The sequence below is a fragment of the Jaculus jaculus genome, chromosome 19, assembly GCF_020740685.1.
Source record: "Jaculus jaculus isolate mJacJac1 chromosome 19, mJacJac1.mat.Y.cur, whole genome shotgun sequence".
In the NCBI taxonomy this organism is placed as follows: Eukaryota; Metazoa; Chordata; class Mammalia; order Rodentia; family Dipodidae; genus Jaculus; species Jaculus jaculus.
In genome coordinates, this window is record NC_059120.1 from 54,494,144 (window position 1) to 54,522,010 (window position 27,867).

The window sequence follows — 27,867 nt, forward strand, 5'->3', positions numbered from 1 at the left end:
GAATTCCAGGTCAGCCTGGACGAGTGTGAGACCCTATCTTGAAAATCCTCCCCCCCCAAAAAAAAACCCAGGTCATTTGTGTAGAACACATTTAGATATCATCACTACCTAGACCAGATGGAATGGCACATCTCTAATCCTAGTGCTTGGGAGGTAGAGGCAGGAGGATCAGGAGTTCAAGGTCATCCTTGAGCACAGAGTGAGTTCAGGACCACTCTGGGCTACATGAGACCCTGTCAAGAAGAAACAAGTACAGACAGTAATGTCTGCTTAGAAAACTAGCAAGAACAGTGGTAAAGGTTCTTGCCTGTGAAGCCTAGAAACTCATGTTCAAATCTCCAGGTCCCACATAGCTAGACACACCGTGAAGCAAGTGCACAACGCCACATAGTGCACGCAGCCAAAGGACCCAGGTTCGATTCCTCAGGACCCACATAAGCCATATGCGCAAGGTGGGGCAATCATTTGGAATTTCTTTGCAGTGGGCTGGAGGTCCTGGTGTGCCCATTCTCTCTCTCTCTCCCTCTCAAATGAATAAAAATTATTTAAAAATAAATAAAAGAGCTGGGCATGGTGGCACATGCCTTTAATCCCAGCACTCGGGAGGCAGATGTAGGAGGACCACCGTGAGTTCAAGGCCACCCTGAGACTCCATAGTGAATTCTGGGTCAGCCTGAGCTGAGACCCTACCTCTAAAAAACAAAATTAATTAATTAATTAATTAAAGAAAGAAGGAAGGAAGGAGGAAAACTAGCAAGAAGGAGGTGGAGGAAGAGGAGAAGACACTGGCTTCCTTTCTCACTCTGGAACTGGCCTTTCTTTTTTCCTTTCTTTTTGTTGGGATGAGGTTTCAGTATGTTGCAGTGTTCTCTGCTTTGGGACTACAGGCATGAGCTACCACACCCACTTCTGGATTTGCAAATCTGTGACTATAATAGTCCTCGCTTGAGACAGAGTTACCGTGAGGACAGAGTGAGGTCATGTGTGGAAAGCTCTCGTGGCCACCTCAGGGACAGTGTCCAAGCTAGACCCACATTTTACTATTGCTATGTTATCATTGCTATGGTGCTGGGATTCAAACCCAGGGCTTTTACCCATGCTAATCCCTGCCACTCATCTCTACTTCTGAGCTACATCCTGAGATGCTGCTGCTGCTGCTGATGATGATCATTGGTTTTTTTGAGGTAGGGTCTCACTCTGGCCCAGGCTACTGGAATTCACTATGTAGTCTCAGGGTGGCCTTGAACTCACAGCGATCCTCCTACCTCTGCCTCCTGAGTGCTGGGATTAAAGGTGTGTGCCACCATGACTGGCTTGTATTATTATTATTATTATTGTAGTTAATATTAGAGACAGAGAGAGAAAAAGAGTGTGGGCACACCAGGGCTTCTTTGCACTACTTTGTGCATCTGGCCCTACGTGGGCACAGGAGAACTGAACCCAGACTGGAAGGTTTTGCAAGCAATCAGCTTTAACCACTGAGCAATCTCCTCAGATCATAGGGCATGATATTCTACACTAACCTGACCAAGACTTGATCCCTCACTTACAGACATGCTAAAAAGACAGAGCAATATTTATCCCCTAAATTAGGTAATGTACCTAAACTTGCAGAAGCCCTTCCCTTGTTGCAGATGCTCACTGTGGAAACTGGAGCCTGCCCCCTATTCTGAGTTCTTACCTAAAAAGTATAACTTGGGGGCTGGAGGGATAGCTTACTGGGTAAGGTGTTTGCCTGCAAAGCCAAAGGACCCAGGTTTGATTCCCCAGGACCCACGTTAGCCAGATGCACAAGGGGGCACACGCGTCTGGACTTCATTTGCAGTGGCTGGAGGCCCTGGTGCTCCCATTCTCTCTCTCTCTCTGTAAAATAAATAAATAATTTTTAAAAAAATAGCATAACTTTGGCCTGGAGAGAGATGGCTCAGCAGTTAAAGGCACCTGTTTGTAAAGCCTGATGGCTTGGATTTCATTTCCCAGTACCCAGGTAGTCAGATGCACAAAGTGGCACATGAGTCTGGAGTTCAATAGCAGTGGCAAGCGGCCCTGACACACCCATTCTCACTCTCTCTATCTCTCAAATAAATAATAAACAAATAAATAAATTTTTTAGGTCGGGCATGGTGGCGCACATCTTTTTCTTCCTTTTTTTTTTTTTTTCTTTTTTTGAGGTAGGGTCTCACTCAGGCCCAGGCTGACCTGGAATAAACTATGTAGTCTCAGAGTGGCCTCGAACTCATGGCGATCCTACCTCTGCCTCCTGAGTGCTGGGATTAAAGGTGTGCGCCACCATGCCCGGCTGGTACACGTAGTTCACCCCAGCAGAGGCAGAGGGAGGATCACTGTGCATTTGAGGCCAGCTTGAGCTAGAGTAAGACCCTACGTTGAAAAACAAATCAAAACAAAACAAAACAAAAAAACAGGACTGGAGAGATGGCTTAGCAATTAAGGCACTGGCTTGTAAGGCCAGAGGACCCAGGTTCGACTCTCCCGGACCCACATGAGATAGATGCACAAGCTAACACGTGCATCTGTAGTTTGTTTGTAGCAGCTAGAGGCCCAGATGCGCCTATTCTCTCTCCCTCTTTCTCTCTCTCTCTCAAATAAAAAAATATATATAAATAAAACAAATAAAAAAGCACAACTTGGGCTGGAGAGATGGCTCAGCAGTTAAGGTGATTGCCTGCAAAGCCTCACAACACAGTTCGATTCCTCAGTACCCACATAAAGCCAGATGCACAAAGTGGTGCATTGAGTCTGGAGTTCATTTGCAGTGGCTGGAGGCCTTGGCTTGCCCACACTCTCTCCCTCTGTTTGTCTCTCTGTGATTTCAGATAAATTTAAAAAAAATTTTAAATAACTTTTCTTTATTCCTTTCTTTCTTTTTTTTTGGATGCCAGCCAAAATCCTAATAAAGTGTACTTACCTTTTGGGACTTTTTTTTTTTTTTTCAAGGAAGGGTCTCACTCTAACCCAGGCTGACCTGGAATTCACTATGTAGTCTTAGGCTGGTCTGGAACTCAGAGATCCTTCTACCTCTGCCTCCTGAGTTTCTGGGTTTAAAGCCCCAGTCTTTTCTGCCTTTTGAAAAAAAAAATTTGTAAAATTTTATTTATTGTGAACAGAGAGAGGGAGGGGAAGAGAGACAGAGAAGAATGGGTGCGTGACGATCTCACCACTGGCGCCTCTTGCCCCTGCAGACGAACTCCAGATGCATTTGTGTATCGGGCTTTATATGGGTACTGGGGAATGGCACCCTCCCAGCACTTGAGAAGAGAGATGCGAAAAGAATTAGGCCCAGGGCTGGAGAGATGGCTTAGCAGTTAGGGTGTCTGCCTGAAAAGCCAAAGGATCCCAGTTCGACTCTCTGGGACCTATATATGCCAGATGCACAAGGGGGCGCATGCATCTGGAGTTCCTTTGCAGTGGCTGGAGGCCTTGGTGTACCCATTCTCTCTCTTTCTCTCCCCCCTCAAATAAATAAATAAAATATAAAAAAGGAAAGGTTAAAAAAAAAAAAGAATTAGGCCTAAAATTAGTCGGTAAACTAAAATTTCTAAAAACTTGTGTACTCTGAAAATATAAATAGTAGAAATAGCTTTTTTTTTTTTTTTTTTTTTTTTTTAAGGGGGGAGGTTGAGGTAGTCTCACTCTAGTCCAGGCTGACCTGGAATTCACTATGTAGTCTCAGGGTGGCCTTGAACTCATGGCGATCCTCCTACCTCTGCCTCCTGAGTGCTGGGATTAAAGGCGTGCGCCACACGCTCAGCTTATAAATACTTTTATTAAGAAAGCTAAATCCAGACTGGAGAGATAGATTAGTGGTTAAAGTGCTCACCCGCAAAGCTAAAGAACCTAGGTTCAATTCCCCAGGACCCACGTAAGCCAGATGCACAAGGTGGTACATGCGTCTGGAGTTTGTTTACCGGGGTTGCAGGTCCTGAGATGCCCATTCTCTATCTGCCTCTCTGCTTCTTTTATTCCCCCCTCTCAATTTAATAAAAAATTAAAGAAAATTTAAAAATGAAAAAAAGAAAGCTAAAGCCAGGTGTGGTGGCACATGCCTTTAACCTCAGCACTCAGGAGGCAGAGGTTAGGAGGATCATGGTGAGTTTAAGGCCACCCTGAGACTACACAGTGAATTCCAGGTCAGCCTGGGCTAGAGTGAGACTCTACTTCTGAAAAACAAAATAATAATGATTTTAATTAACCTTCCTTTTTTATCCTTGAGACAGGGTCCACACATTTAACCTGATACTTGTTGCTGACGCATCAGAAAGCATCCTTGTGCAACATTTTCAAGCTACCAAGCCAGGGGAGGTGACAGTTGTAGTAAATCTCATGATCTCTTTGGTCCACAGCCATTTCTTAATGGAAAGGACTATTTTTGACCCTAGTTCTCAACAGCTACAAATGTCACAGGCAGACTTTTCCTCCTCCCGGGCTCCCTTTCTACTTTCAGGCTACAAGTCCAGCCTTCAAGTCCTGCGCTTTATTTACCCCGTCGTTGGGAAGTGGATGCTGATGACGTGTGGCCGGCCAGCGCTGAAAGCCATCAGCCTAAAATCTCGACTTCCCCAGCCGGCTGCTTTTCATCCTCTGCACTGTCCTCTGAGACCTGGGCAGAGGGGCTTTCCCTGTGAATGCAACCTTGTAAATATACTTCTGCATTAGGAGTGTGTGTGTGTGTGTGTGTGTGTGTGTGCACATGCGTGTGTCCAGGAGTCCCTAGAGAAATCATTCCCTCCTGAGAGGTGGGCATTAGCTCATTGCCTTCTCCAACTCTTTAGGAACACAGTCCCCAGGATCTGAGGACATTTAAAAATTATTTTATTTATTTATTTATTTGAGAAAGAGGCAGATATAGATAGATAGATAGATAGAGAGAGAGAGAGAGAGAGAGAGAGGACAGCCACCTCTAGCCACTGAAAATGAACGCCAGACACATGTGCCACCTTGTGCATCTGGCTTACATGGGTACTAGGGAATCAAACCTGAGACCAAACCTGAGACCTTAGGCTTTGCAGGCAAGCGCCTTAACTGCTAAGCTGTGTCTCCAGCCCCTGAGGACATGAATGCTGCATGTGAACCTGGCCACAGTCATGTTTTGGTGAGGTACTTCATGTTTTTGACAGTTTGTTTTTTGTTTTTTGGGTTTGTTTTTTTTTTGGCAGTTTTAAGTGACAAGTGACTTGCCACAATTTTTTTAAACAGAGTGCAGTGTTTTAAACTTCTTTTGCAAAAACAACGCAGAGAGCCAGGCGTGGTGGCGCTCGCCTTTAATCCTAGCACTCAGGAGGCAGAGATAGGAGGATTGCTGTGAGTTCCAGGTAAACCTGGGCTAGTTGAGACCCTGTCAAGAACCTTTCTCTCTGCACTCCCTCCCCCCCCCAAAAAACAGCTTGTGTAGAAAATGTGAAGCTAGTAGGCTGAGGCGGAGACTCCCTTGCCTGTCCCATAACACCCTGATTTAAATATTATTGTTTAAAATAAAGCCTTATATTTGACCAGCCAGGCTAAATAAGCCAATGGGTGCAAGTCTGTTATGTTACCGCCCTCTAATTGGACTGGAGGCCCCCTCTATGGGAGGGAATACATCCCTGATACTGAAAACCTACAACAGGGGTCATCATGAGCCCTAGGGGTGTAACGTCTGCTGCTGTCTGGCTAGATGTATATACTATGCTCATCAAACTGCCCAGTAAGCACTTCTTTTAATGTTCATACCCATATGTTAATGCTACTCTCACTTTTGGTTAGAGAAGCTTCTCTTTTCAGACGGGAGTGACCTTGGGATGACTCAGAAGGCACCATGGTGCCGAGAAATGACAGAGGAGTGCTCAGCACTGCAGTATCTCTATCACACCTTCCAAGGCTCAGGGTCCATTGCGGAAGAGGTGGCAGAAAGAATGTAAGAGCCAAAGGAAGGGTAGGACTCCTTACAACGTGCTCCTCCAGACACAAAATGGCCTGGATATCCATGACCTCACAGTGCCTGACACTACCTACACAAGACCATCATAAATAGGAGGAAAAGATGACATTAAAATAAAAAAGAGACTGATTGAGAGGGAGAGGGGATATGATGGAGAGTGGAGTTCCAAAGGGGAAAGTGGGGGAAGGGAGGGGATTACCATGGAATATTGTTTACAATTATGGGAGTTGTCAATAAAAATAAAATAAGGTATGAATATTATTGTTTCTTCTTCTCCCTCTCTTCTTCCTTTTTCTCTCCTTCTCCTCTTTTTAAATTAAGTAGAACCTTTTTTTAAAGATTTTATTTTTATTTATTTATTAGAGACAGAGAGAGGAAGAGGGAGAGAGAGAATGAGCATGCCAGGTCCTCTAGCCACTGCAAACGAAATCCAGATGCATGTGTCACCATGTGCATCAGGCTTATGTGGGATCTAGAAAATCAAACGTGGGTCCTTAGGTTTCACAGGCATGTGCCTTAACCACTATGCTATCTCTTCAACCCTTAAGTAGAAATTTTGTATGGACACATCATGTGTTAGTACCATCATTTCCCTCCTCCCTGCCACTGTTCCCCCTGGGGCCCTTCCTTCCTTCATTTATTTATTTGTTTGTTTTGTTTTTTCAAAGGTAGTGTCTGTCTCTAATCCAGGCTGATATGGAATTCACTTTGTAGTCTCAGGGTGGCCTGGAACTCATGGTGATACTCTTACCTCTGCCTCCCAAGTGCTGGGATTGAAGGTGTGCGCCACCATGCCCAGTTATTTATTCATTTTTATTTTTATTGTTTTGGTTTTTCGAGGTAGGGTTTCACTCTAGCCCAGGCTGCTCTGGAATTCACTATGTAGTCTCAGGGTGGCCTTGAACTCACAGAGATCCTCCTACCCCTACCTCTGCCTCCTGAAGGCTGGGATTAAAGGCATGCACCACCACAACCAGTGGTAAATACTGCTTTAGGATATTTTCTATTCTAAATTTGTCACATGGGAATTTATTTTATGAATATACATATATATATATGGAGAGAGAGAGAGAATGGGTACACCAGGGCCTCTAACCACTACAAAGGAACTCCAGATACATGCACTAATTTGTGTATCTGGATTTACATGCCTTTAATCCCAGCACTCAGGAGGCAGAGGTAGGAGGATCACGGTGAGTTCGAGGCCACCCTGAGACTACATTGTGAATTCCAGAACAGCCTGAGCTAAAGTGAGAGCTACCACGGGAAAAAAAGAAAAGAAAAGAAAAGAAAAGAAAAGAAAAGAAAAGAAAAGAAAAGAAAAGAAAAGAAAAGAAAAGAAAAGAAAAGAAAAGAAAAGAAAAGAAAAAGAAAAGAAAGAAATAGATGGTAAGACCCTATTGCTGAAGACTCCACATGCTTGGGCTGCAAAGTCACTGAGAAATCAAGCGGGGCCTGAGCTGAAAACCTGCTCCTGGTAGACCAGCTGACAGAAAGCTGGAAGAAGCTGCACCGCATGGCAGCTCTGTGGGAGACAGAAACCATCCGTGGTGAAAACAGTGGACACCGCAAGCCTCAAGTTTGGACAGCCAGACCAAAAGACCAAATGGCTGCAATAGTGGCATGTCTGTTATGGGGAAAACATCCTGCGTGTGCCACCACGCCCGGCTCCACTCTTTAACTGGACTGGAGGCCCCCTCTGTGGGAAGAGAATACATGCCTAGTACTGAAAACCTAATCAAAAGCCTATGGTGGGGGAGGTCATGAGCATTAGGAGTGTCATGCCTGCTCTTGTCTGGCTAAATACATATATTATGCTCACCAAACTTCCCTGTAAGCATTTAACTTAACATTCATACTCTCACTTTTGGTTAGAGAAATGTCTCTTTTCAGATGGCAGTAATCACTGAGATGACCCAAAGGGCACCATAATGCTGACAAGATGTGACAGAGGAGTGCTCAGCAGTGAAACATCTCTATCACACCTTCCAAGGCTCAGGGTCCATTGCAGACGAGGTGGTGGAAAGAATGTAAAAGCCAAAGGAAGGGCAGGACTGCTTACAATGCAATCGTGTCGATAGAAATTGGCCTCAATATTCATGACCTTGCTGTGCCTAGAGCTACCTTCACAAGACCTTCATAATAGGAGGAAAAGATGACATCAAAATAAAAGACTAATAATAATAATTATTATTATTATATTATTATTATTTTGTTTGGTTTTTTTGATGTAGGGTCTCACTCTAGCCCAGGCTGACCTGGAATTTACTTTGTAGTCTCAGGGTGGCCCCAAACTCATGGTGATCCTCCTACCTCGGAAGAATATTTTTTTAATATGAAAAAAGACTGGATGTGGTGGCACAAGCCTTTATTTAATTCAAGCACTCAAGAGGCTGAGGTAGAAGGATTACTATGATGAGTTTAAGGTCAGCCTGAGACTGTATTGTGAATTCCAGGTCAGCCTGGCTACAGCAAGACCCTACCTCCAAAAACAAGCAACCGAACAAACAACCCCGCCCCCCAGCCAAAAAAAAAAAAAACAACAGGCAGGTGAGAGGCAGAGTTTATGATGATCGCCCACACTGCAAAACTGAGCATGGTGGCCGGGCATGGTGGCGCATGCCTTTAATCCCAGCACTCGGGAGGCAGAGGTAGGAGGATCGCCGTGAGTTCGAGGCCAGCTTGAGACTCCATAGTGAATTCCAGGTCAGCCTGGGCAAGAGTGAGACCCTACCTCGAAAAAACAAAAATAAAAATAAAAAAAACTGAGCACGGTGGCCTGTTGTAGCCACCAACACAGCCGGGTTTGGGATACATTCTTTAGATTAAAAAAAAAAAAAAGGCATGGGAGGGGCTAGAGAGATGCCTAAGGACCCGGGTTCGACGCTTGATTCCTCACGATCCACACATGCCAGATGCACAAGGGGGTGTACACGTCTGGAGTTCATTTGCAGTGGCTGGAGGCACTGGCGCGACAATTCTCTCTCTCTCTCTCCATCTGCCTCTTTCTCTCTCTGTCTGTCACTCTTAAATAAGTAAATAAAAATAAACAAACAAAAGAAAAGGCAAGGGCTGGAAAGATGCTTAGCGGTTAGGTTGTTTGCCCATGAAGCCAAAGGACCGAGGTTCAATTTTCCCAGGACCCACATAAACCAGCTGCACTCCACGGCACACCCATTCTCATTCTCCATCTCTGTCTTTCTCTCTTAAATAATTTTTTAAAGGCATCACCACACCTATATCATATACATCCGATCAGCCCATTTTACAGATGAGGAAACTGTGGCAGAGAGGTTGAAGTGCTCAGGGAACATCAAGGAGCTGTCAAATAAAATGCTCAAAGGGCTGGAGAGATGGTTTAGCAGTTAAGGCACTTGCCTGGGAAGCCTGTGGAACCCAGGTTCGATTCCTCAGGACCCACATAAGCTATTCTGGATGCACAAGGTGGCGTATATATACACGTCTGGAGTTTGTTTGCAGTGGGCTGGAGGCCCTGGTACGCCCATTTTTTTTTTTCTGACAAATAAATAAACAAACTTTTAAAAAATGTTCAAGCAGAAATTCAAAGCTAAATGTGTCTGACTTAATTCGGGGCACATTCCTTTCGCTAAGGTCTAGGGTGTTAAAAAAAAAAACAAAACTTTATGATGAAGCAAGCGATGCTCACGGGGACACAGAGGCGGTGGGCTGCGTGCAGGAGAGACCCCCGGGGGAAGGGGTGCGCGCTCTGGGGTCCTGGCACCACCCACGGCGGCCCGGCCTGGCGCCCCGCGCTCACCCCGGGGCGCATCAGGGTTGCTCCGGAGTCTCGGGGTGTCGGGATCCGGGCGGGGCGCGGCTGTCTCCAGTGCCCGGGGCCGTGGGGCGGCGAGGGGCGGGGACGGGGGTCGCGATGCCCGTCGAGCGGCCGGCACCGGGATGGGTGGCCCGCGCGCGGCCGGTCGGGGGTGGGGGTGCCGCGGCGCGTGGCGGGCGTGGCCGGCGGGGACCGGCGGGGGTGGGGTGCGGAGGGGGGGGTGGAGCCCTCGCCGCTGGCCGCCCGAGCCGGGCTCAGGGGCCGAGTGGCCACCGCCGAGCCGGGCAGCCTGGAGACCGCGCCGGGGCGCGCACCGCAGGTAGAGAGCTTCCCCGGGTCCCCCCGGGGCGCCGTCCTCGCGGCCTGGGACCCCCCCCACACACACACCTCCACTCACCTCCGCTCCCCGAGGGCTGGGGGGACTGATCGTCACCCCGACCGACCCCGGAGCTGAGGGTCTCGGGAGACCCCTGCCAGCCCCGTTTCCCTCCGGGGTCGGATTCCTGGGGAGGGGACGGGGATGGGGGGTCTGGTCCTAACACCGCGCGTGGGGGAAGGGCGTGGGGAGGTGGGGGAGAGAGAAAATGAGCCAGAATTCCTACTAAGCCACATGGCCAAGTTGGAAAACATACCGAGACCTCCCTGCACGCGCCCGCCGCCCTCCTCCTCCCCAGGGGGCTTTGAGGACGCGCCCGGGACCCCCTCCGACCCCTCCCCCCGGCCCCCGGAACTGAGTCAGGGTGACTGTCCCGAATGCAGCGCAGCTCGATGGCTGAAGAGGGTGAAGGGCAAGGAGACACCTGTTGTTACTAGAGCTCTGGGACCCAGGAGTGGAGGGCACCCTGAGACCGAGTAATTGTGACCCCTGCAGGACGGGAACTCATGTCCACCAGCGCAGACCTCACTGTCCCGCCCCTCTCCTCCCCTCCCCAACCCCCCCCCCCAGCAATGACCCATTTCCCAGAGGTGATTCCCTGGGGGGTGGGGGTGGGGGGTAAAGGGTTTGATCGCTTTCTTTGATCTTCACTGGGTTAGGTTGTGACCACTTTTTGATCTCCACTTTCACTACCCCCCCCCCAGGCACCAGATTTAAAAATAAATAAATAAATAAATAAAAGGGGGGGCGGCAAAAAGTACAAACGTGCCCTTCCACAGAGGAGAGGGTGTCGGGCCCCCTGTGCAGCTTATGCAGGGGAGGGTGGGGTGCGGGACTTTTCCAGAGAGACAGCCAGGCCTGGCCCAAGCCCCGGGGAGCTCGTCGCCCCCACCCCTCTCTCTTCTCCAGGGAGCTTGACAAAGCCAGCTCAGGATTATGTGTACTGGGTAGACCCAGAGGGCGGCAGGGGCAGACCTGGGATGGCAGAGAGAGGGAGGGGACGGGGCATCACAGAAGGGCCAGGCAGTGCTCATGAACAGCCCCCCCCCACACACACACCTTCCTTCCCTCCAACCCCGAGAGACAAGGCAGGCAGGGGGTCCCTCTCCCATCAGGGCACTTGGCGACCTCAGTGGGCAGCCCAGTCCCCAGACACCTTACCCTGAGCCCTAAGCAATTGATGCTCCTGGCTTAGCTGAGCCATTTTGATCCCTCCCTCAAATTCCCGAGCCCTGGGGTCTCAGGGAGGGGACCTAGTATTGCTCCCAAGCAGCACTTTCCACTTTTGCCTTCTTCTCTCTGTCGTTTTCCTGTCCTGAGCTGGCCCGTTTGGGCAAGAGTTCTTGGATTCCTTTCGCCGTGCCATTCAGGTCCAACAGAAACAGTGTTTTTTTTTGTTTTTTTTTTTTTCCTGGAAAGCACAGCTAAGATGGAATGGGGCGGGGGGGGGTGGCGCGGGGGGGGGAGATGGGTGGGAAAGGCTGTGAGAGAAGGTAGGGGCTGAAAGAGAGGCTTAGGCAGAGTCAGGCTTCGAGGTCCGGGAAGGGTTTCAAATCCTACCTCTTCTGGTGTCCACAGACTTCAGGATAGACTTCTCAGCATTCCAGACTGTGAGGCCTCTGACCTGGGAGCCAGGGTAGCTCCAACTCCTTCCCAGGTTTCCCCAGCCATTTTACAGCCGTGCATCAGAGGAAAAATGAAAGTTTACCAAGAGCCAGTCATGGCGGTGCACGCCCTTAATCCCAGCCCTCGGGAGGCAGAGGTAGGAGGATTGCCGTGAGTTCGAGGCCACCCTGAGACTACATAGTGAATTCCAGGTCAGCCTGGGCTATACCCTACCTTGAAAAAAGTGTGGGGGGAAAAAGGCAATACCTCTGGATAACAGCACCCATGGGGAAGTTAAGAACCCAATTTTTTTTTTCTCTCTCTCTCTCTAGAGATAAAACTATTAACTCAGTTTATCCCAGAAAAGCACCAGAGGTGACTGGGCTTGGTGGTGCATGCCTTTAACCCCAGCCTTTGGGAAGCTGATGTACAAGGATTGGGAGGCAGCCTAGAGCTACAGAGAGAGTTCCAGGTCAGCCTGGGCGGGCAGGAGTGTGATCCTGCCTCCAAAAATCCAAACCAAAACAAAAGAAAAGAAAATTAAAAAAAAAAAAAAAAAAGTACCCGAGGCTCCTAGATGTGCCTGGCTGTGCCTTCCCTAAGGAGATTAGCTAAGAAGGAAAGAAAAAACTGGAAGGCTGGAAGGAAACCAGGTGACTGGAAAGGTCTTGTGTGTGCATGTGTGCAGAGGTCAGAGGTCGACATTGACTACCTTTGTCTAGTGCTGTCCCTGTATTGAGAGTCAGTCTCTCGCTGAACCTCAAGCTCACCGAGTGGGCTAGATTAGCTGACCAGTGAAGCACTGGTATTCCTTGTCTCTGCCCCTGGCCCCAGCACTGGGGTCTTACAGGAGCATGCTAGGTAAGGTCTCACTCTAGTCCAGGCAGAACCAGAATTCACTATGCAGTCTCAGAATGGTCTCAGACTCACAGCGACCCTCCTACCTCTGCCTCCTGAGCGCTGGGATTAGAGGCATGCGCCACCATGCCTGGCCTTTTTGGTGTTTTGTTGTTCTTGTTGGGTGGTTTTTTGTTTGTGTTTGTTTTTCCTAAGGGCTTATTGCTGTTCCCTCTAAAAGGCCCTTGGTCTAACCTCCCTCCTCCACTACTTGCCAGAGCTCCGGGGAGAAACCCGGGCTGTGTCTGGGCTGCTTATCAACAGCCTGTCCTCTGGACTTACGAGGGAGCCGAGTTCCTTTTAGGCCAGGGGGAGGGGACTGAGCTGGGTTGGTAGGGCTGAGGTCAGACCCCCACCCTGGCCTCAAAAGATGACAAAGGCAGTGTTCCTTTTTGCTCCCACCCTTGGGTCCTCTCAAGGGGTGGGCCGGTCTTCCTCCACCCCTACGCTCTCTCGTCCTTATGCAGTCAGGCCTCTAGTCCCCCAGCTGTCTGGAGAGGTAACCCTCAGCCCCGTATCCCCATAGAGCGCGGCCTGTCCCGCCCAGATGCCTCAGTAGCTTCAACGGATCCCCTGCTCCCTGGCTCCCAGAAAACAGCCCCTGGCAGAGCCATGGAAAAATGGCCAGGCAGGTAAGAAAGAGGAGGGGCTTTGGGGAAGGAGGTACAGTTTGCCCCCAAGCAGGAAGTAGATCCGATCACTGACAGGGGTCCCCTAAGTGACCAGGGACTTCTGCTTTCGGAGAAGTTGGCGGTCTGGGTGTGGGGAGCCTGTGGTGGGTGGAGTGTGGGGAACTTTCCAGCTGGCTCGGATGACCACCCCTGTTTTGATGTGTAGGCCCTGGCTGTACGCAATGCTGTGTCTGTCACTCCCTCAGCTCTGCTTAGATCAGGAGGTGAGCCCTGGCCAGCCGAGTCATTGTTGGGAGTCCTTCCATGACACCCCGGCCCCCAACTTACCTCTCCCATTTCCCACTGGAAGGCTTTGGCCCCTTGCTCTTCCTTTGCCAACTCCTTGTCACAGAGCACACAGAAGGCCTCGTCCAGCCCCTGCTAATGTATGTCCCCTTGGACAACTAACAGCCCCTTGAACCTTGGGTCTTGGAGTCATAGATCCAGGGTCAGCTCCTTAGGATCACTCTCATTCTGTCTGACCTTTTCCCCCTATGCAGGTATTATCTGGACACTCTCTCCAGACACCCTCGGAGGAGGAGGGCAGAGTCCCAGAGGGTGTCTGGGGATCGTGGGGCCAGTGGAACTCCTGCTCCCAGCCTTGTGGGGTCGGAGTGCAGCGCAGGAGCAGGACATGTCAGCTCCGCCCAGGCCTGTCGCTCCCTCCCCGGCCCCCAAGACATCCAGAAGCCTTTCGGTCAAGGGGCCAGGGCCCTAGATCCCAGACTTCCAGAGAGCCCCTCCCCCTGCACAGGCCACAGCCTCGGGGAAGGGGGGGCCCCCTTCAAGGTCCTGCTTCCCAACTGGGCAGAGAGGAGACCCAAGATACCGAAGGAACCCGGAGGTGAGGGGAGGGACCAAACTTTGCCAGCTGACCTTTGGTGCCCGCAGTTGGACTGGGGGAGACAGGCTCAGAGGTAGCCAAAGCTGGGACTCCATGTTTTCTCAGGTCTCGGGTTCGAGACTCCATCAAGCCAGGGATGTTTGGTTATGGGAGAGTACCTTTTGCCTTGCCACTGCATCGGAGCCGCAGGCACCCCCGGAAGCCGCGCAGATCTGAGCAACCTGAAACAACTTCTAAAGGGGATGGGCCTCCTTCACCCCAGATTCCAAGAGCAGACAGCTCTGCTCCCCAGACTCAGCTGCCAGAACTGCCTATCCACTCCAACAGCCCCTCAGCAGAACTTCTGAGGCCTGAAACTACTCAGACACACGCGTCCCCCAGAACTGACCCTGCCCCCACACAGTCCCATCCTGGAGCCCAGGTTTTTGGCACAGGGCTCCTCTCGCCTACCCAGTCCTCTGGAGAAAATGGTTCTTTTCAGGGCGCCCATCAGCTAAGAACACCAACTTCCCAGGCTTGGACCAGTCCCCATGGAGGAGAGAGACACCCTGATCCTCTCCGTTCTGTCTCTCGGCACCGGGCCCAGGACCGAGGCCAGCAGAGCAGGGGACACTGGCGACCTAGGGGGAGTCACCACAGGTCCCCAGAAGGCTGGCTGCCTCTGCTGAGCACTGGCCCCCACAGCTCCCTGTGGAGCCTCTTTACTCCCAGCAGCCCTGACCCCAGATGCTCTGGGGAGAGCGAGCAGCTGAGAGCCTGCAGCCAAACGGTGAGCGCTTTCCCGGGCACCCGAGGCCACACCCAAGGGAGACAGGGGCCCTGGCATCTGACCTCCTCCTCGGGGGCAGGAGACTTGGTTCCGGCCCATGGAGTGGACCCCGCTACTCCCCCAGTCTCCCCTCATGCTTCTAGCCCAGCTGACCCCTGTGTCTCCTCCTCAGCCCTGCCCCCCAGAGCACCCAGACCCCAGGGCACTGCAGTGCGCTGCCTTTGACTCGCAGGAATTCATGGGCCAGCTGTACCAGTGGGAACCCTTCATGGAAGGTGCGGTTTATAGCTTTCGTTTTAAAGGCTGGGTATGCTGGCACACGCCCTTTCTTTTTAAATTTATTTGAGAGACAGAGAATGGGTGCGCCAGAGCCTCCAGCCACTGCAAACGAGCTACTATGAGCCAAAATTGTGCATCTGGCTTTACGTGGGTACTGGGGAATTGAACCTGGGTCCTTTGGCTTTGCTGGCAAGCACCTTAACTGCTAAACCATCTCTCCAACCCAGTCATTTGATTTTTTTTTAATTTATTTTATTTATTAGAGACAGACAGATGGAAAGAGAGAGAGGGAGAGAGAGAATGGGTGTGTCAGGACCTCCAGCTGCTGCAAACAAACTCCAGATGCATGCTCCACCATGTGCCCATGTGCATCTGACTTATGTGGGACCTGGAGAATCAAACCTGGGTCCTTAGGCTTCCCAGGCAAGCACCTTAACTGCTAAGCCATCTCTCCAGCCCTAAAGAAGTTTGTTTATTTATTTATTTATGTTTTATTTATGAGAGACAGGGAGAGAGAGAGAGAGAGAGAGAGAGCACTTGAATTTTTTTTTGAGGTAGGATCTCACTCTAGCCCAGGCTGACCTGGAATTCACTATGTAATCTCAGCGTGGCCGCGAACTCATGGCAATCCTCCTACCTCTGCCTCACAAGTGCTGGGATTAAAGGTGTATACCACCCAGCTTTTGAGAGAATTTCTATTTTTATTTTATTTTTAAAAATTTTTTTGTTTATTATTATTATTTATTTATTTGAGAGTGACAGGCAGAGAAAGAGGCAGGTAGAGAGAGAGAGAGAGAGAATGGGCACACCAGTGCCTCCAGCCACTGCAGACGAACCAGATGTGTGCGCCCCCTTGTGCATCTGGCTAACGTGGGTCCTGGGGAATCGAGCCTCGAACTGGGGTCCTTAGGCTTCACAGGCAAGCGCTTAACCGCTAAGCCATCTCTCCAGCCCAAATTTTTATTTTTTTAATCATTTTTATCTTTTTTTTTTCTTATTTTGAGAGCAACAGACATAGAAAGAAAGAAGGAGGGGGAAATGGAAAGGGAGAGCGGGAGAGAGAGTAGGCACGCCAGGGCCTCCAGCCACTGCAAGCAAACTCCAGACCCGTGTGCCCCCTTGTGCATCTGGTTTATGTGGATCGTGAGGGTCCTTAGGCTTCACAGGCAAGCGCTCAACTGCTAAGCCATCTCTCCAGCCCACACTTGAATTTTTTAAAAAAATATTTTTATACGGTTAGACTTGAATGTTTTAAAATGTATTTTAGGCCGGGCGTGGTGGCTCACGCCTTTAATCCCAGCCCTCGGGAGGCAGAGGTAGGAGGATTGCCGAGAATTCAAGGCCACCCTGAGACTCCATAGTGAATTCCAGGTCAGCCTGGACCAGAGTGAGACCCTACCTCGAAAAACCAAAAAAAAATAAAATAAAATAAGATGTATTTTATTAGTTTAGACAGGATGTATGTCTCTAGAAAAACAAAGTACTTTCTAAGCTGTAAAGGGGCGTGTTGTTTAACTTTTATTTTTTGGCCTGCAGGGATATTTTATATTAATATATCCAAAGATAGAGAGAGAATATGAATAAACTGGTATTCTTGTACCAAAAAAAATTTTGTTTATGATGGGCATGGTGGCATATACCTTTAATCTCAGCACTTGGGAGGCAGAGGTTGGAGGATCACCGTGAGTTCAAGATTACCCTGAGACTGTATCTTGAAAAACCAAAAACAAACAAACAAACACATTTTTAATATTTATTTACTTGCCAACAGACAGGCAGTATGAGTGTGCCAGGGCCTCTTACCGCTGCAAAGGAAGTGCGACACATGAGCTTCTTTGTGCCTCTGGCTTTATGTGGGTCCTAGGGAATTGAACCTGGGCTGGCAAGCTTTGCAAACAAGGGCCTTTAACTGCTGAGCCACATCCCTAGGCACCATCACTTGATTTTTGGCCTTTCTCAAATTGACACCAAGACAAACTTTCATGAACTGTGAACTTACATAATCATCGATGTTAAAAAAAAACTTTTAAAAGGGGGGCTGGAGAGATGGCTTAGCGGTTAAGGTGTTTGCCTGTGAAGCCAAAGGACCACGGTTTGACTCCCCAGGACCCACATAAGCCAGAGGCACAAGGTGGTGCATGCATCTGGAGTTTGTTTGCAGTGGTTAGAGGCCCTGGTATGCCCATTCTCTCTCTCTCTCTCTGTCTGCTCTCTTGGAGCTGGAGAGATGGCTTGGTGGTTAAGTACCCAACTTCGATTCCCCAGAACCCACATAAGCCAGATGCACATGGTGGCACATGTGTCTAGAGTTTGTTTGCAGTGGCTAGAGGCCCTGGAGTACCCATTCTCTCTCTTTTCTTCTAATAAATAAATATCTGCTCTTATTCTCTCCCTAATAAATAAAAAACATCTTTAAATATTAAAAAAAAACTTGGACCAACATGGTGTCACATGCTGTGAGTCCCAGCACTCGAGAAGCTGAGGCAGGAGGATCACCATGAGTTTGAAGCCAGCCTGAACTAGAGTGAGCTCCAGGTCAGCTTGAACTAGAGTGAGACCCTCCCTTGAAAAAAAAAAAAAATTGTGGTGGCTCACACCTTTAATCCCAGCACTCGGGAGGCAGAGGTAGGAAGGTCACTGTCAGTTTGAGGCCACCCTGAGAATACAGAGTGGATTCTGGGTCAGCCTGGGCTAGAGTGAGACCCTCGAAGAACAAAAACAAAAAAATATTTTAAAAAAACAAAACAAAAAACTAAGCGTAGTGGTGCAGGCCTTTAATCCCAGCACTCCAGAGGCCAAGGTAGGAGGATCAATATGAGTTCAAGGCCTGCCTGAGAGTATGTAGTGAATTCAGGTTAGCTTGGGCTAGAGTGTGACCGTACCTTGAAAAAACCCTGTGTGTAACACGTCTGTAATGAGGCACACACATACCTCAGCACACACACACACATACCTCCGCACACATATCCCAGTCAAGGACAAACTGGGGTGTCAGTCTTCACCTTCCCCCTTTTCTTTTAGCTTGTTTTTGTGTTTCGAGGCAGGGTTTCTAGCACAGGCTGACCAGGAATTCACTGTGTAGTCACAGGGTGGCCTTGACTTTATGGTGTGATCCTCCTCCCAAGGGCTGGGATTAAAGGCGTCGCCCTTCCACCTTTTTTTTTTTTTTTTTTTGGTTTATCGAGGTAGGTTCTCACTCTGGCCCAGGCTGATCTGGAATTAACTATGTAGTTTCAGGGTGGCCTTGTTCACCAATGCATGCATACACTAGACTAGCTGGCCAGTTTCTGGGGAGAACCTTGTCTCCACTTCCCATCTCACCAGAGGTGTGATGGGATTAGAGACCTTCACAAGACTATGTCTAGTTTTATTTGGGTTCCAAACTCAGATCATCATGCTTACACAGCAAGCACGTAACCCAGTGAGCCAGCTACCTAGCATCTCAAAAAAAAAAAAAACCCTCTTCAGGGCTGGAGAAATAGCCTAGTGGTTAAGGCATTTGCCTGCAAAGCCAAAGGACCCAAGTTTGACTCCCCAGGCCCCACGTAAGCCAGATGCACAAGGGGGCACATGCATCTGGAGTTTGAAGTGGTTAGAGGTCCTGGCGTGCCCATTTTTTCTCTCTCTCTCTCTGTCTACCTGCCTTTTCTGTATCTCTCCCAAATAAATAAAAACAAAATATTTTTTAAAAAATAAGAAAAAAAAAAACACCTCTTAATCAGTTATTACAAAGCCTGAAGACCCAGACTTGATTCCCCAGTACCCACATAAAGCCAGATGCTCATAGTGGTCTACTTTCTCTCTCTCTCTCTCTCTCTCTCTCTCTCTGCTTGAAAATAAATAATTAAAAAATAAAAATAAGCCGGGTGTGGTGGCGCACGCCTTTAATCCCAGCACTCGGGAGGCAGAGGTAGGAGGATCACCGAGAGTTCGAGGCCACCCTGAGACTACATAGTGAATTCCAGGTCAGCCTGAGCCAAAGTGAGACCCTACCTCAAAAAAACCAAAAAAAAAAAAATAATAATAAAAAATAAAAATAAAAAGAGGTGGGAGGATCGCCATGAGTTCGAGGCCATCCTGAGACTACATAGTGAATTCCAGGTCAGCCTGGGCTAGAGAGAGACCCTACCTGTGGGGTGGGGGGAAGCAAATCACCTTGATGAGCTTCAGTGACATGGAAATGGCTGTGTTCCCTTCCTCCCTAGAAACTTAGCTGGCAGGTAACTTAGAAGAAACTGCTGTCAGGGCTGGGGGGGGGGTGCCTTTTCTCCTTGCGGGGAGCCCAGCTCACCGACCACCTTCCACCTTGCCCCTTAGTTCAGGGCTCCCAGCGCTGTGAGCTGAACTGCCGCCCGCGGGGCTTCCGCTTCTACGTGCGTCACACCGAAAAGGTGCAGGATGGGACCCCGTGTCAGCCTGGAGCCCTCGACATGTGCGTGGCTGGACGCTGTCTGGTAAGGACAAGGCAGGGTGTTGGTGTACACAGGGGCCACACGCAGGTCCTTCGGTTCATGATTGCAACAATGAAACAGCAAACAGAAGTAGGAGCTGCCTGTCACCTCCAAGCCACGCTGGGCCGAGCCCAGGGGTGCTGGCTAGGCAGCGCCCCACCAGGCACGCCTGTGCACCCCACCAGGTACGCCTGTGCACCCCACCAGGTACGCCTGTGCCCCCCACCAGGTACGCCTGTGCACCCCCAGGCCTGGCCGGGGGGGGGGGGGGGGGGCAGAGGGGCTGACAAAAGGGCCAGGCCCTGGTGCACTGAGCTCCCCAAGGGAAGCAGGGTCGGGTGCGAGGCGGCGTCTGGCTTTCGTGGGTGGCCCCTGCCTCACCTCACTCTCCCCAGAGCCCTGGCTGTGATGGGATCCTTGGCTCTGGCAGGCGCCCGGATAGCTGTGGAGTCTGTGGGGGTGACGGTTCTACCTGCCGCCTCATTTCGGGGAACATCACTGACCGGGGAGGCCCCCTAGGCTATCAGAAGATCCTAGGGATCCCAGCCGGAGCCTCCCAGATCCATATTGCCCAGCTTCGGCCCAGCCCCAATTACCTTGGTGAGTCCCGGGATCCAGGCATCTGTGATCTGCACTCCACACCCTCTTCAGCACAGCCAAAGCTCAGATGGGTCAGGAGTGCCCGCCCTCGCCCTTAATCCCAGCACTTGGGAGACAGAGGTAGGAGGGTCACTGTGAGTTCGAGGCTACCCCTAGACTACATAGTAGTCTACATAGTTTAGCCTGGCTAGAGTAAAACCCTACCAAAAAACAAACAAACAAAAAAAAAAGGCCAAATGGCTGGAGAGATGGCTCAGTGGTTAAGTCACTTACCTGCAGAGCCTAATGACCTGGGTTCAGGGTTCAGCTCTCCAGTACCCATGTAAAGCCAGACGCACAAAGTGGCGCATGCACCTGGAGTTTGTGCGCAGTGGTTTAGGGGCTCTGGTGAGCCCAGTCTGTCTGTCTATGTCTCTGTCTGTCTGTCTTAAGAAAGGCCAAACAGGACGAGGCTGGTGGTCTTCCCTGCCCCTGTGAACCAGGCTGAGATGGCTCTCGGGGTCCTTGGGTTCCGGGCGGGTCTAGGAAGTGGCAGCAGAGGACAGTATTAGTGACCTCACGAGCCGTGGCTTTCTGGATCTCTTTCAGCACTCCGAGGCCCGGGTGGCTACTCCATCATCAACGGAAACTGGGCTGTGGATCCTCCAGGGTCCTACCCAGCCAGTGGGACGGTGTTCCAGTATAACCGTCCCCCTAGGGAGGAGGGCAAAGGGGAGAGTCTGTCAGCTGCAGGCCCCACCACCCAGCCTGTAGATGTCTACGTGAGTCTGGGGTCCCGGGAGGCTGGGAAGGAAGACCTCTCCCCTCAAGGCAAAGGGGTGCAGACCAAGTGGTAGGGAAGGTTAACATATGCCTCTCTTGTGACCCCCCCCAAACATTTGTGCCTTCTCTTCTACCAGATGATTTTCCAGGAGGACAACGCAGGTGTTTCTTATCAATATGTCGTCTCTTCCCCTCCTCCAGTCCTGGAGCGCTTCCCACCAGAGCTCCCTGCCCTCCAACTTCAGCCCGGTAAGACAGATGCGGATTCCTCCACCTCAAAGAGGAGGGTGAGGCGGTGAGGGGAATGCCATCTCATCTGCCTCCCCCCCCCCCCGCCCGGGCTCCTCTTAGAGATGCTGAGGGGAGAGCCCCAACCTGCTTCTGCACCCCGTCCCGTCCGGACCCCAGGCACCCTCCAGCGTCAGGTGAGGATCCCCCAGGTGCCTGCCCAGCCCCATCCCAGGTCACCCCTGGGGTCTCCAGCCGGATACTGGAAACGAATGGGGCACTCCGAGTGTTCAGCATCCTGTGGCAAAGGTGAGACTGCATGCCTGGATTCTTGGCACCCCCAAATCCCCAGCTGTTTCCTTTTTTTCCCCCTTTTTAAAATTATTTTATTATTAAAATTTATTTATTTATTTGCAAGCAGAGAGAGAAACAGAGACAAGAGTGAGTGAGAGACAGAGACAAAGAGAGGGCACACCAGGGTCTTCCGCCTCTGCAAACCAACTCCAGATGCGTGTGCCACTTTGTGCATCTGGCTTTATGTGGGGTCTGGAGAATAGAACCTGGGTCATTAGGCCTTGCAGGCAAGCACCTTAGCCACAGAGCCATCTCTCCAGCACCCCCTCCCATCCTTTTTAAAAATTTATTTATATGAGAGAGAGGAAGGTCAAACCATGGCCTCCAGCCACTGCAAACGAACTCCAGACGCATATGCCACCATGTGCATCTGGCTTACGTGGGTCCTGGGGAATCAACCTGGGTCCTCTGGCTTTGCAGGCAAGCGCCTTAACCACTGAACCATCTCTCCAGCCCCATCCCCTACTTTTTTTTTTTTTGAAGCAGGCTCTTACAGTACCCTAGCCTGGCCTTGAACTCATCACCATCCTCCTACCTCAGCCTCCTGAGTGCTGAACCTAACAGCATGAGCTACCATATCTGGCTTCCAAACCCCCACACCGACACTGCTGATTCCATGTCCTGGGTCGCGGGAGATAGGACCCCGTGTGTCTGAAACCCCACTGGAACTGGACTCTGAGTCATCTGCTCTCTCTCATTCCCTGCAGGTGTCTGGCGCCCCATTTTCCTCTGCATTTCCCATGAGACCGGAGAGGAGCTGGACGAACACAGCTGCGCAGCGGGTGCCAAGCCCTCAGCCTTCCCGGAACCCTGCCATGGCCCGCCGTGTCCTCCCTAGTGAGTATGGCCGGCAGGGAGGCTTGGGGCCCTCAAAATGCAGTACCTGCTCCCTGGCTGGCACCTGGACTCTGCACTAAGCTGCACAGGTGCTGGCAAAAGGGAGACATGGGATTAAAAACACCTATCGACAACAAATAGATATCTCAGGCTGGGCGTGGTGGCGCACACCTTTAATCCCAGCACTTGGGAGGCAGAGGTAGGAGGATCGCCGTGAGTTCAAGGCCACCCTGAGACTCCGTAGTGAATTCCAGGTCAGCTTGAGCCGTAGTGAAACCCTGCCTCCAAAAACAAAAAAAAAAAAAAAAAAAAAGGAAAGAAACAAATAGATATCTCTGGTAGTCTACTCTCCGACAAGGAACACAAGACTCCTAATACAAAATGTGCCCGCCTACCTCAGAGGGCCACCAGCCCAGCATGCCACCGACGTGGCACGTGTGTCACCCCCGTCTTTGCCCAAACCCACAGCTGGGAGGCTGGCGAGTGGACGTCCTGCAGTCGCTCCTGCGGCCCCGGCACCCAGCACCGCCAGCTGCACTGCCGGCAGGAGTTTTCAGGGGGCGGCTCCTCCGTGCCTCCAGAGCGCTGTGCACATCTTCCCCGGCCTGACACCACCCAGCCCTGTCAGCTGCGCCTCTGTGGCCACTGGGAGGTCGGATCCCCCTGGAGCCAGGTGAGTGGGCCCAGAGAGGTAGACACCAAAGGACTACAGCAGTAGTGTTTTTTTAAACCTTCTTCATCGGCTTTTTAAAAGTCATTTATTTACTCACTTGAGAGAAAGAAAGATGCAGAGATAGAGAGGAGGACAATGGGCGCACCAGGGCCCCTAGCCACAGCAAGGGAACTCCAGACGCAAGAACCACCTTGTGCATCTGGCTTACAGGGGTCCTGGGGTATCAAACCTGGATCCTTAGGCTTCGGAGGCAAGTGCCTTAACTGCTAAGCCATCTCTCCAGCCCTGAAACTATTTTTAAATAGTTTATTTATTTATTTGCAAGGAGAGAGCGAGAAGCAAGTAGAGAGAATGGGCACACCAGGGCCTGTACTCATTGTAAACCAGTTTCCAGATGCGTGTGCCACCTTGTGCACCTGGCTTACGTGGGTCCTGGGGAATTGAACCCGGGTCATTAGGCTTCGCAGGCTGGCGTCTCAACTACTCGCTGAGCCACCTCTCCAGCCGCAGAAAGTTTTTACAATAAGGTCTCATATGATAAGAGATAAGAGACTGAACCAGGAAGTAGAAGCCCAGAGCTCAGTGATCAGCTCTGCAGCCACAGAGTTAGAGAGTGGGTGACGCTCGGCCTGGGTTCTCCTCCCCGGCCCCCAACGACACCCCCCCTCCTCCAGTGCTCTGTGCCCTGCGGACGAGGCCAGAGGAGCCGGCAAGTTCGCTGTGTGGGGAACAACGGCAGTGAAGTGAGCCCGCAGGAATGTGCTTCGGGGCCCCCTCCGCCACCCAGCAAAGAGGCCTGTGACATGGGACCCTGTGCCACGGCCTGGTTTCACAGTGACTGGAGCTCCACGGTGGGTCTCCCACTCCCTTAGCCACGTCTGACATCCCTGGTGACTATGTCACAGTCTTTCTAACACAGCTCAATAAGCATTATTTATTTATTTGTGGTTTTTTTTTTTTAAGTGGGGGGGGAGAAGGGACTGAGGCAGGGTTTCACTCTAGCCCAGGCTGCCCTGGAACTCACTCAGTAGCCCAGGCTGGCCTCAAACTCACAATGATCCTACCACTTCAGTGGAGTTCTGGGACGAAAGGTGTGTGCCACCATGCCTAGCAATAAGCATTTATTGAGCAAATGCTTACTACATTGCCTAACCCTGAGAACTCAGAAGTAGACAAACCTTATTCATACATGTAACCCTAGCACTCGAGGCTGAGACAGGAGAGATCGCCAAGAGTCCAAGGCCAACCTGGACTAATAATGAGATCGGGGATAGCCTGATCTGCAGTGTGAGATCCTGTCTCAAAAAAATTAAAGGCGCACGCCTTTAATTCCAGCACTTGGGAGGCAGAGGTAGGAGGATCACCATGAGTTCAAGGCCACCCTGAGACTACATAGTGAATTCTAGGTCAGCCTAGGCTAGAGTGAGACCCTACCTCGAAAAAAAAAAAAAAAAACACACACACACACACAAAAAAAAAACAAAAACAGTGGGTTGTGATGGCACATGCCTCTAAACCCAGTACCCAGGAAGCAGAGGTTCGAGTTCGAGGCCAGCCTGGGACTCCATACTGAATTTCAGGTCAGCCTGAACCTTACTACAAAGAAAACAAAACAAAATTAACCCAAACCTTGACATTCAGGTCAGGGCACCCCGTTGTTTCTCCTCGCCTGGCTGGCATCTCTGGGGCATCCCCGAACCCCCACCATCAGCTCCCCCGGGGCCCCCAGTTCAAGTCACTAGCACCTCCCTTCACGCAGGCCGCTCTGCCCCTCCGCAGTGCTCTGCTGAGTGTGGGACGGGGATCCAGCGGCGCTCGGTGGTCTGCCTCGTGAGTGGGGAGACCCTCAGGGTGGGCCAGGAGGAGCCAGGAGCCGGCGCCGGCGAGCAGGCCTGTCCTCCCAGAAGCCGCCCTCCTGACATGCGTGCCTGCAGTTTAGGGCCCTGCGAGAGGACGTGGCGCTGGTACACGGGGCCCTGGACTGAGGTGAGCTGGGGGGGGCTGGGGCGGTGGGGGGGGGGCTCAGAAGGGGGACAGCCAATCTCGATGGGGTTCCCTATCGGTGATTGTAAGAAGGATGTCCCTTGTGTCCGCCCAGTGCTCTTCAGAGTGCGGCTCTGGCACACAGCACAGGGACGTTATCTGTGTGTCCAAACTGGGGGCCGAGTTCAATGTGACTTCTGCCAGCAACTGTTCCCACCTGCCCAGGCCCCCTGCCCTGCAGCCATGTCAGAGACACGCCTGCCAGGACCGCTGGTTTTCTACAGCCTGGAGTCCGGTGAGTGTCTGGCTCCTGTGCCCTGCTTACCCTGGGCACCTCTCACTGCACCCTTTCCAACCCACCTGGGACCTGAGCTTTTATTTTGAGAGCGACAGGAAGAGCGAGGGAGAGAGAGAGAGAGAGAGGGAGGGGGGGGGAGAATGGGTGCGCCAGGGCCTCCAGCCACTGCAAATGAACTCCAGACGCGTGCGCCCCCTTGTGCATCTGGCTAACCTGGGTCCTGGGGAATCGAGCCTCGAACCGGGGTTCTTAGGCATCACAGGCAAGCGCTTAACTGCCGCTAAGCCATCTCTCCAGCATTCCTTTCCCCCCTCCCCCGCTGAGCTTTTTTTTTTTTTTTTTTTTTTGAGGTAGGGTCTCTGGTCCAGGCTGACCTAGTATTAACTCTGTAGTCTCAGGGGTGGCCTTGAACTCATGGCAATTCTCCTACCTCTGCCTCCTGAGTGCTGGGATTAAAGGGGTGTGCCACCACGCCCGGCCCGCTGAGCTTTTTATGTTGTCTCACGTCCCATAGACTCGGAGGATAGGTGGGCCCTCCCCATTTGGAATTATATACTGTCGTCCCCCCCCCACCACCAGCACCCAGTAATGTCCCATCACAACCTTTCAGAAGAGGGAGGTGGTGGCCTGGGGAGGAGCTTCGGGCACTACACCGTTCTGATGTCACAGCCATGGTCTCCCCCAGTGCTCTCGCTCCTGCCAGGGAGGTGTGCAGATGAGGGAGGTCCAGTGCCTGAGTGCCAACAAGACTCTCAGCACCCGGTGCCCTTCTCACCTGCGACCTTCCAGGAAAAGGCCCTGTAACGCGCAGCCATGCAGCCAGCATCCGGGTAAAAAGAGCCCATCCTGCCAACCTCCCAGATGGTGGGGTGCGGGGAGGTGAGAGAGACCCGGGAGGAGCGGGCATCACCTCCAGATGGAGAGGGGGGTCACGGGCCTCCTCTGTCCTCAGATGATCAGTGCGAGGACGGCTCTCCACACTGCCCCCTGGTGGTGCAGGCCCGGCTCTGCGTCTACCCCTACTACACGGCCACTTGCTGCCGCTCTTGTGCCCACGTCCTGCAGCGGTCAGTCGTGGGGCCCTCCTGAAGTGGGTCCACGGACCCTCTCTCTTCTTGTTTTCTCGTGCCATCACTGGACACCCACTGAAGTCTGCTCTGCACCCTCTGGCTCCCGAGCCTGTCCCAGCCTCACCTGGGCCACGTCCTCCGGGGCGAGCAAGGGTGGCAAGGTCAGTGGCAGTGACTTGCTCTGTGGCTGGGTCTGCCCTGGTGGCGTGGTGGCCCCGACGGCCCCTGGATGTGTGTCCTCATCCATGCGTATCGCCTTCCAAAGAGCAGCTCCACTGAGAAGGGACAGGGAGGGGGACGGGACGGATGTCCTGAAGCTTTTGTGAGCTGAGGATAGCCAGGTGGCCATTCCTCGCCCGTCTGAGCTACCTGAAGGGTGGTCTCCGCCACAATTGCAAGTTTTCATGTTCTAAGCCATCCTGTTGTCGCCGATTCCCCTCTCCCGCACTTTCCAGGCCTCCCTGATTAGCCAGGGCTAAGAGGTCCTACCTTACCCCTGCAAGAAAGACCACTTCCCCAAAGCAGGGACCAGCTGGGCAAAGTGGGCATAAGACACGCTAGCCCTCGCCCCCACTTTACACCTCCTAAGATGGTCCCCACCCCAGAACTAATTTATTTTTTATTAAAGTTGATCGTGACAAATAAGAAACAGGCTCTTCACTGTCCTCATGGGCACCTGGCCAGCAAGCCACCTGAGTTGTGAGGGCAGAAGGTGGGGTGGCAGGGCGATGGCCCCGAGGCCTCCAAAGGAGGGTGACGAGCCAGCCGCCTGCCTCAGAAGGTTCTGGCATCCTGGGCAGCCCCAGCCCTGCAGGCTGGGCCTCGGCCACTAGAGGCCACCACTTCTCCCAGTTTAGGTGTGGCCCTGGACTGTGTGTGACTGGTGATGGGTTTCCTGATAGGTTCTTTCTATGGTCTCCGGGAATCCCTTAGGTCTCCTTTCAGCTCCAGGCTCAGCTAAATGGCAGCTGGTTTTGGGGGGCGGGGTGGGGTCACTTTTCCAGCTCTCTTTTTGCTGGCTCCGTCTCCCCAACCTTCCCCATATGTTGCTCTCACCCATGTCCCAGTGAAACTCTGGGTCTGTGGCCTTCCGTGGGGAAGGGAAGTGGCTCCGCTCCCCCCGCCCCCACACTCAGCAGAAACGATTGCGGGAGGAGCCTGGCCTGTTCTGGGGACTTGGGGCTGGGTGAGGGAGGAAGCGAAGCAGTACGGGATGTACTGCCAGAGACATTCCTCGGAGATGCCTCACCCCGTCCCGCCCTCCTCCCCCTCCTCCTCTCAAGGTAAATAACTGGCTAGAGGTGGCAACCCTCTAGCAAGAAGCCCTGACCCGCCCTGACCACTTGCTCTGGGCCAAAGTCACTGAGGCAGCCCCGCCCACCTTCTCTACCAGCTTAGCTGGGGTCAGCCAGTTAGTTACTTAAGATTGGGTCTGCAGA

General features: G+C 51.7%; 2 protein-coding genes across 2 annotated transcripts in view; one reads left to right on the forward strand and one right to left on the reverse strand.

Annotated features, from left to right (window-relative positions):
* The window catches only part of LOC123455978 (basic proline-rich protein-like), a 27,623-nt gene extending 15,794 nt beyond the window's left edge, over positions 1-11,829 (reverse strand). Inside the window, exons 1-2 of the mRNA XM_045137993.1 lie at positions 11,816-11,829; positions 9,603-10,234 (exon numbers count right to left, since the gene is read on the reverse strand). Of these exons, the coding sequence (XP_044993928.1) occupies positions 9,603-10,234; positions 11,816-11,829 (646 nt within the window). The remainder of the gene's footprint in view (positions 1-9,602; positions 10,235-11,815) is intronic.
* On the forward strand, positions 10,034-27,077 carry Adamtsl4 (ADAMTS like 4). Its single transcript, XM_045138641.1, has 18 exons — positions 10,034-10,050; positions 13,136-13,241; positions 13,447-13,504; positions 13,781-14,124; positions 14,230-14,893; positions 15,066-15,168; positions 19,490-19,626; positions 20,019-20,223; positions 20,812-20,984; positions 21,123-21,234; positions 21,337-21,522; positions 22,275-22,404; positions 22,873-23,077; positions 23,752-23,928; positions 24,857-25,063; positions 25,176-25,355; positions 26,044-26,188; positions 26,311-27,077. Exons 2-18 carry the CDS (start codon positions 13,222-13,224, stop codon positions 26,445-26,447), a joined length of 3,183 nt encoding a protein of 1,060 aa, XP_044994576.1. The 5' UTR covers positions 10,034-10,050; positions 13,136-13,221; the 3' UTR covers positions 26,448-27,077.
* Positions 27,078-27,867: the final 790 nt, after the last annotated feature.